The following is an 8594-nucleotide window of genomic DNA, read 5'->3' as shown; positions in this document are numbered from 1 at the left end:
GTGTCCCCATGGCCCCATATCCCTGTGGCCCCGTAATCCTGTGTCCCCATGGTCCTGTGTCCCCATAACCCTATGGCACATAGCCCCACAGCCCTGTGTCCCCATGGCCTGTCCCCTGTGTCCCCACAGCCCTGTGACCCCATGGCCCCATGTCCCGGTGTCTCCATAGTCCGGTGTCCCCATAACCCTATGCCATATGGTCCCATAGCCCAGTGTCCCCATGGCCTGTCCCCTGTGTCCCCACGGCTCCATATCCCTGTGTCCCCATAGCTCTGTGTCCTGTGTCCCCATAGCCCTGTGACCCCCTGGCCCCGTGTCCCGGTGTCCCAATAGTCCGGTGTCCCCATAACCCTATGCCACGTAGTCCCATCACCCTGTGTCCCCATGGCCCCATACTCCCACAGCCCTTTTGTCCCACGTCCCCATGTCCCCGTAGCCACAGATCCCACGTCCCCACAGCCCTGGTGGCCCTGCCCTCCGCTCACACACCCCAAGCCAAAACCCGCACCGGGGTGTCCCCACCTCTGCAGGGACACCAGAGGGGCAGAGGTCCACCCCCTTGGGGACACCACCCCCTTGGGGACATCCCTCACCCTGTGACCCAGCGCTGGCAGAGCTGGGGAACCGGACCACGGCAGCGGGGTATAAATATTGGCTAAATAGATTTATTTTCATACAAAGAATACACAGATCCCCCCCCCCACGGGGGTACCCCGACCCGGGGGACACCCCGAGATGTCCCCAGCCACTGTCCTGGCGTCACGGGGACCAGAGGTGACATTTTGGGGACGTCCCTGTCCTGCGTGTTTTTGGGGGGCTCCGATGAATTCCCTCGTTGGCGTTTTGTTTAGGAAATGCCCCAAACGCTGGGATTTACCTACAGGGAGCGGCAGGATCTGTCCCCATCCCCAAGTGACCTCAGGGACGTCCCCATCCCCAGGTGACCCCAGGGACGTCCCCATCCCCAGGTGACCTCAGGGACGTCCCCAGCCACCCCAGGGCTGTCTCGGTGCCCGCATTTACCAGGTGCCTGCACTGGGCACCTCCCCGCTCTCTTGTGCTGGGGACACCTCTGGATAATTTGGGGTCCCCCCCTGCTCCCTTGTGCCCGTGTCGGGGACATCTCTGGACGTTTTGGGGTCCCCTCGTGCCTTAATACTGTGCTGACACAGAGCCCCTCCCCCTCCCGCCATATGTACAGGCTGGATAAAAGAAGAAAATACAGATATTTATAGTGGGGGGGGGGGCGAAACACGCCCCTCTGCCCCCAAACGTCCCTCACGTCCTCACGCCGGTGCCCCCCCTGTCCCCAGGAGGGAGGTGGCAGGACGGGGGTGGCTGGTCCTGCCCCATCCTGGACCAACTGGGGACCGGGAGAGCTCTTCCGTGCCTCAGTTTCCCCATCGGTCCCTGAGGGAGGTGAGACGCGGGATGAAGAGGTGGCCACCCCACCGGCACCCCCAGGGGACATGGGGGACACGGGGTGGCACCGAGGCATCTGAGATTTACACCGGAGCGTCCTCCGACGGGGAAACATCACAGGCAGACCTACGCAAAGCTCCCGTTTCTCCCCAGATTTGTCACACCGCCGTCGCCCGGCCCTGGGACCCTTGGCACCCGGGGGGGCTTTGGGGGCTGGTACGGGGAGGAGGAGGTCCGGATCTGTCCCCCCCCCCACATCCTCCTGTCCCTCTGCAGCAGAAGAGGAGGTGGTGGGAGGCAGCGGGGGGGGGGAGGGGGAGGGGAAGGGGGTCCATGAGGGGCTGGTGGCCTTGAGCCCGCCTGGCTCAGCTGCGTTTGGTGACCAGCTGCCGGTCCCTCTTCTTCTTCTCCATCAGCCTGAGGTGGAGCAGGGAGGTGGCGTTAGGGACCCTCCTGGAAGGCACCTCCTGGAGTAGGGGAGGGTCCAGGGCAAGCAGGGGGGGGCACTCACTTGCGGTTGCGGACTTCGGTGAGCTCCATCAGCCGCTCCTGGGCCGCCCGTAGCTCGTCGAGGCGCTGCTGGTAGCGGGAGTCGCAGTTGTTGGTGCGCTCGTAGCTGGAGACCTGGCTGGAGAGCTCGCTGGCACGGTCCCGCAGCTGCTGGATGGACGAGTAGAGGTTCTCCTCGTCTTCCTCCTGCTCCGACACAAGGGTGTGAGGCTTTGGGAGGGGATGGGGGCACCCCAGGACTGCTGCGGGTTGGGAGAACGAGGATGAGGGGTTCCCAGGTTGGCCCCAACACCTGCCTTGGCGTTGATGATCTCGATGTGGATGAGGAGGGCGGCGAGCTCCAGGTCCTCGGTGTAGCTGTTCTTCAGCGGCACCGACCGGTAGCCTGGACACGACACCGTGACAAGAGCTCAACCTCTGGCAGGGTCCCAGCCCCTCCCCGTGGCCATGGTTGGGTCTCCAAGGGGCTGAGGTTGATGAAGATGATGGTGTGGATGGACGGGGCGTACCTGTTTTGAGACCCTTGACGGGGAAGGTGGCTTGTGCCAAGAAGTTGGGGTCGCTGAACATGTCCTCCTCATACACCACGAAGCGGAGGAAGGCAAACTCGGGGTTGTTGATGTCAAAGACAAACTGCTTGAAGAGCCACACGGGGTTGAAGCCGTTGTCGGCTAGGGGGTGAGGACAGAGCAGGGCTGGACACATGGACGGCACCAGCGCAGCACCATGGCTCCCCCGTTAGTAGGAGATGCTTTTTCCCTTTGCTCCTCGTGAAACCCAGCCCCAACGGGATCCTGAAGGGCGTCCCAACGTCATCATGGACCCTCACCTACGACATCCGTCTTGTTCTTGCTGTTGTCGTACTCAGAGCCACACACCTCCACCTCCACAAAGGGGCACACGATGCTCCTCCCGTTCTTGGGCAGGTGCCGGGCACCGAGGATCTGCAGGAGGAAGAGGGGGAGGAGGAAGAGAGTGAGGTCTGGCCATGATGGCCCTGTGGTTATGGAAGGAATCCTCGGGGCAGCCCTGTGGCTTGGCTGGTTTGGGCTTGCCAAAAGCTCCATGGCCATAATAAGCCACGCCACACCTTATTTATCACAGGATCACAGAATTGTAGAGGTTGGAAGGGACCTCAAGAGATCATTGGGTCCAACCCCCAAGATCATTGGGTCCAACCCCCTTGGACTATGACCTTGGACTGGTTTTAGCTGCATCTGCAAAATGATTTGAAAAACTTTTGCTTTGTCCATGCCGTACCCAACAGTCAGGTGCCTACAAACCAAACCGTCCCACAAAAGGACCCAAAGGTTGGGTAAGGTGCTTCTGGGATACTTTTAGCTCTTTTAGCTCTATTTCAATTTCACTTGAGTTGTGCTCAGCTTTGTGTAATTGTGAGGTTCTCCCTCCCGGAAATATCGTGCCATGAAAGATCATGGGGTACTGAACTCTACAAAGCAAACACGGGTCTGAAACACGTAAAAATTGACCCAAAACCCAGGAAGAACTGTGCCCCCATCTTGATGGTGACCATCTTGGAACGGACTCACCATCCTTGCCCACTTGCCTGCAGCTGCACTGTGATGGGCTCCACGATCTTCAGGCTGTTCTTGTCAAAGGGGTCGAATGTTTCGTCCCTCATGATGTCGGGTTGTAGGACGTAGCCGCTGCGGCCGCCGAGCATGAAGAGCGCCTGGTTCAGCTGCATCGGCTTGTCTGTGGCCAGGGGACAGAGTAGATCTGAGCCACAGGGCTCAGGGACCCCTTAGGGTCCCCCGGCAGAAGGTCCCTAAGCCTTGGCAAGCCCCCTGCTGAAAGCCCCCAACCCGGGGTAGAAGGATTTTGCATGAAACAACCAAGAGATATCCCCATCAAGGTGGGGACAAAGGTTAGAGAGGTCATCCAAACCACCTCCAACCACGGGACCGGTGGCTAAGCCACCAGAAATGTGAATTTTGGGGTGTCCTGTGGTGACGAGGATGGTTTACCGGGCGTCTGGAAGTTGAGGGCCACCAGCTGGCTGCCGCAGATCCACATGGGCAGCGGGTCGTAGTTGGAGGAGTCCAGGCGCTGCCCTTTGGGGTAGATGCGGCTGAGCTGGCGCCGGTTGTACTGCAGGAACTTCTTGCCCTTGCTGCGGTTGGCGTACTTCTCTGCCTTGGTCTCCGGGAAGGAGGACATGTCCCGGTAGCACGCCTTGTCCGTGCCAATCTCTGAAAGCACCAAGGTGGCCATCAGAGGAGGACGTAGGGTTCTCTGGGAGCCCTGTGACCACTCAGTTCCCCTCTACCCAGCTCTTCCCCTCCTGATCCCATCAGCCCCTTTCCCCAGCACTTACTGTCCTCATCAAACGGCACTGGGCGGCAATACACGACCAGCTCGGAGAGCTCCAGGGCAATCTTCTTCCTCCGCTCCATGATCTTCCCCTCTTGCATCTGCACGAGGGAAAACAGGATCTGAAACACTTCCTCTGCAGGGATACTGGGGGCCATCCACCAGGGGATGGGGATGTCCACCACCATCCATTGTACATCCATCATCTGTCCACCACGGTCTGTCCATCAAGGGACAGGACATCCACCACCATCCACTTCTGGGGGTGGTCCGTCCGTTGGTGTCCAAACACCATGGGAAGGGGACATCCACCACCACCTGGCGTCCATCCCCTGGGGACAAGGATGTCCTCCCCCACTGGCTTCACCCCAGCGCCCCTCACCCTGGCGTCGGCGTTCTGCGTGGCCTCTCGGATCTTGGCCACCCACTCGCTGAGCTCCTCCTGCGTGTCCGCGGCCACGTCCAGCGACTGGGCTGCGTGGGACATCTGCTGGGAATGGATGGTGAAGACAAATGGTTTGGAGCTCCTCCCGTCTTTGGAGATAACTATAAGGACACCAGAGGGGGGGCTTTACTTGAAGACATTCCCAACGGATGGCTCTGTGGAGCAAATGAAACCTCAGCGGTCCTGCTCCTGGGCCCCCGCCAGCCCTCCCCAGCACCCTCTTTGAGGGTCCTCCCCAAAATTGCAAATCGACGAGAAACAGAAGGTGGGAAAGGCAAACCCAAACACCCATTAAATTGTAGTCAGTCCCTGAAAACATGCTGGAGGTGAAAGCAGCGACCGAAAATGGTCTCTTTTGCCCCTTTTTATGGTTTCAGCTTTTCACTCCAAAAAGAATTTTCCTTTGAGACAGGGGTAAATATCCTCCTCAAACCATCCAGACCTCTGAATCTTTCTGAATCCTTCCAAAATCAGCCAAATCCCTCTGAAATCAGCATAAGGCCCTTCCTTCTCCCTGGTTGGACATTTTTGCCAGCTGTGCCTCATGCCAGAGCTGCCAGCACCCATCAGCAAGCGGTTCACCACCAGCCACCCCCATGCATGTGATGAATTTGGAGAGCCTCAGCACATGGTGCTGAGCTCCAGCTTGGGAGGGGCTTATTGGGGACGTGGTGGGGACACTCACCTACGTGGCAGGATGGCACGTCGATGAAGCCCTTCAGGAAGTTCCCCAGGGGGCTGTTTTCTGATGACTGCAAGAGAGGAAGGGAGAGGTAGGTGGTGGCTGAGCCTCCACCCAGCCCTCCAAATTGGTCAAAGCTGAGCAAAAGTCAACAAAAAACACAGCATGGCTTGGGCCTGGAGCATCTCCTGGCCTCCAGATAAGTGTCTGGGCTGGAAGCATCTCAGGTGGCTTTGGTCCCGGGTGCATTGGAGAAGGGAGGTGACACGGGGACATCACACTCACAGCCTCATCCTGCTCCTGAGCCTGCGTGCTGACGATCTCCTCCACGTAGTTGGCCGGGAACCACAGTTGCTTCTTGCCCCCGTAGTCCCCCCGCCACCTGCAAGGGGTGAGAGGATCAAGGCAAGCGGACAAATTCTGGGGGGACAGGGGTGTTAACGCCGCATGCGATGTCGGGGAGCAGTCGGAGAAGGAAGGGGAGGGGGGACAGAAAAGAAGGCTGTTAAAACCCACCGCAGGAAGACCCGCAGGAAAACCCACCGCCCCTGCCCACCGTGATGCTGCCCAGGGCACTGGACCGCCCTTACCAGCCCCCGTCCTGCTTGTCGACGTTGTGGATGATGGCCTGCTTGCAGAACGACAGCTCGTCCTCCCGCTGCGCTTTGTAGTCGTAAAGAGCCTTCACCGTGCACTAGGCCACCAGGGAGAGGGACACACGTGTCACCACCCAGCCTGAGATGCCCATCTTGGGGGTGCTGATGGGCAGCGTCGCCTGCTCAGCCCCCACAATGATGCACGGGGGCTCTCGTGACCCAGGGTTAGCACCCCATGGTGCCCGACCATGGGGGACAGTGTCCCCCAAAAGCCCATGCCAAAACTGGGGCGTGTTAGAGAGGACAAGAGGTGCCCGTGGTCCCATGCAACCACCACGTTCCTCTTCCCAATGTTTTCTCCTGTTTCACTCGAGGGGTTTGTCCCCTGACATTCCCACACACCCTGGAAGAAGGCCCTTTGGGTTAAGTCTTCCCGTGTCTGATCTTAGCCTGAGAGCTGCTTTGCTGCAAAAGGACTTTGAAAGCACAGCAGTGCTGGACCATGAGGTTGTAGGGTCACAGGGAAGGGACCTCAGGGCTCCTGCAGGGTCAGCCTTGTTCTGAAGACCTCCAAGGATGGAGAGTGCACCAACTGGGAAATGACCCTAAAGCTTCTCTTTTTGGGTTCTCCCCAGTGCAAAGGGTCCCATCAAGGCTTCCTTGCTGTTGGGGCAAACTTTTGCTAGATTCCTGGCTTGGCTTCCAGACGTGACCCCTCCCCACTGTGATGCTGGAGCTCAGATTGTCCCCAAGTGATGGGGAGGTGGGAAGGTTCCCACCAGCTCCAGCATTGCTCAAGGGGCAGAGAAACACAACAAAACATCACAGCTTCTCAGGTTCATGGTGGAGGACGTGGTGGGGGAACCCTCCAGGAGCCCCAGCACCAGAATCACCATGTCCCACCACCCTGCACCTCCTGGGGACACCATCTCAACCTCTTACCCTGGCCATCGGCATCTTGTTGGCCTCCACGTAGAAGTGGGGTGTCCGCACCTCGTACAGAGCTCCGTAGTCCAGCTCCTGCAAGGAGAGACATCAAGGCAGGTCACCTGGCTGTGGGGACACTGAGGGAACACTTATGAAGCTGGGCCACCATGTGTGGCTGAGAGGAGGCTGACAAGGACCCAATATCCCCTTAAAACTCATCAAATGGGACTTATGTTTGGCACAGATGACCGGCCATAGCCAAGGGCCATGGCAGTAGATTCCAACTTGGCTGGTTTGGGTTGGACTTTGGGCAAATCTCCTTTGTTGTCCCAGAGACTGGAGATCTTCCCACCTTGATGGAGATGGGGATGGATTGCATGGCACAGAGCCCCCGTTCCCGTTGTCCCCACCACTGGGAGCACTCACGGTGGTGCCCATCTTCTCCAGGGTCTCCTCGTTGATGGGGTAGCGCAGCTTCATCTTACGGTACAGCGGGTGCTTCTCGTAGTAGCTGACAAGGTCCACGAGGCTCTCGAACTCGGCCGAGCTGCCCAGCATGAAGAGCCGGCCCTCCTGCTGGATGCGGCAGTGCTTGATCTTCCCCTCCGCCCTGAGGCCAAGAGAGCCGCGGGGAGCCATGAGGGGTGGCCAGACCCCAGCTCAACGAGGGGGGACGGGCAGGAGGTAAATGAGTGTGGGATGCTGCTGGTGTGACAGCTCTGAGGACGTGGCTTCACCATCACCGCAGCCAGGGTGTCCCACCCATGAGAGCAGCACGCAGACGTAGTATCCCCCCCAGAAGCACAGAATGGGGAAGGTTGGAGGCACCTCAGGGCCATCAGGTCAACCCCCACCACAGCAGGGTGACCAGCCCCAAGGCCTGGTGGGTTCGGGGAGCCCCCAAAGAGGAGCCCCCAGCCCCTGGTCCCAGTGCCAGGGCTCTGGCACCCGCCCATCCCAGCAGTTCTGCCTGGGGGCCAGGAGGAGCTTCCTGGGCTCCAGGCTGGGCCCACAGCCTCCGCGGCTGGCCCAGGGCCCCCCTGAGCAGAGCCCAGCCCTGGCCTCTCGCACCTCCCTGTAGGGCCGCAGGGATTTGGGGGAGCTCTCCCGGAGCCTCCTCCTCCTCACCAGGCCGAGCAGCCCCAACTCTCGGGGTCTCTCCTCATGGCAGGGGGGCTCCAGGCCCTGCTGTCCCTCAGGACCCTGTGCTGGGCTCTCCCCAGTGTGCTCAGGTCCTGCCGGTACTGGGGGCCCAGTGCTCCCCAGTGCCAGGGTGGCTGCACTCACCGGAAGGAGATGGCGTAGGAGTTGGGCTCGCTGCGCTTGCGCACCAGGAAGGCTCCATCCCGCGGGACTCGCATCAGCATGTGCTCAGCCTGCAGGCGCGTCAGGCTGGCATGATACCACCTGGGCAGGAACAAGAAGGAGGCAGTGGGCTGGAAACAGCATCCCCGCATCCCAGGGAGCACCCCAGATCTGACACCAGCTGTATCAGGGCCAGCACAGGGAGGAATGAAGATGGTGGACCCAAGGCAGGGCAAGAGATGGAAAAAGATGGTGGACCCAAGGGTGGGACAAGTGGTGGAGGAGGATGGTGGACCCAAGGGTGGGACAAGTGGTGGAAGAGGATGGTGGACCCAAAGGTGGGACAAGTGGTGGAAGAGGATGGTGGACCCAA

At 59.9% G+C, this 8594-nt stretch overlaps 1 protein-coding gene across 3 annotated transcripts in view; it reads right to left on the bottom strand.

Moving 5' to 3' along the window:
- Positions 1 to 649: 649 nt before the first annotated feature.
- The window catches only part of LOC118163300 (1-phosphatidylinositol 4,5-bisphosphate phosphodiesterase gamma-1-like), a 17491-nt gene continuing 9546 nt past the window's right edge, over positions 650 to 8594 (bottom strand). Inside the window, exons 18-32 of one of the 3 annotated variants that reach the window (XM_035319836.1) lie at positions 8204 to 8323; positions 7343 to 7526; positions 6932 to 7009; positions 5984 to 6087; positions 5679 to 5775; positions 5397 to 5463; positions 4649 to 4812; positions 4271 to 4367; positions 3921 to 4145; positions 3500 to 3648; positions 2762 to 2876; positions 2442 to 2603; positions 2229 to 2317; positions 1934 to 2118; positions 650 to 1839 (exon numbers count right to left, since the gene is read on the bottom strand). In XM_035319836.1, the coding sequence (XP_035175727.1) occupies positions 1788 to 1839; positions 1934 to 2118; positions 2229 to 2317; positions 2442 to 2603; positions 2762 to 2876; positions 3500 to 3648; positions 3921 to 4145; positions 4271 to 4367; positions 4649 to 4812; positions 5397 to 5463; positions 5679 to 5775; positions 5984 to 6087; positions 6932 to 7009; positions 7343 to 7526; positions 8204 to 8323 (1888 nt within the window). In that variant the 3' untranslated portion in view covers positions 650 to 1787. Of the gene's footprint in view, positions 1840 to 1933; positions 2119 to 2228; positions 2318 to 2441; positions 2604 to 2761; positions 2877 to 3499; positions 3649 to 3920; positions 4146 to 4270; positions 4368 to 4648; positions 4813 to 4841; positions 4867 to 5396; positions 5464 to 5678; positions 5776 to 5983; positions 6088 to 6931; positions 7010 to 7342; positions 7527 to 8203; positions 8324 to 8594 lie in introns of those variants that run through there. The other 2 variants (XM_035319837.1, XM_035319838.1) reach the window with 2 other exon arrangements.

Source organism: Oxyura jamaicensis, chromosome 2 (genome assembly GCF_011077185.1).
Source record: "Oxyura jamaicensis isolate SHBP4307 breed ruddy duck chromosome 2, BPBGC_Ojam_1.0, whole genome shotgun sequence".
NCBI classification, from domain to species: domain Eukaryota; kingdom Metazoa; phylum Chordata; class Aves; order Anseriformes; family Anatidae; genus Oxyura; species Oxyura jamaicensis.
The sequence above is the reverse complement of the archived record's forward strand: the minus strand, read 5'-3'. Positions and strand labels throughout refer to the sequence as shown.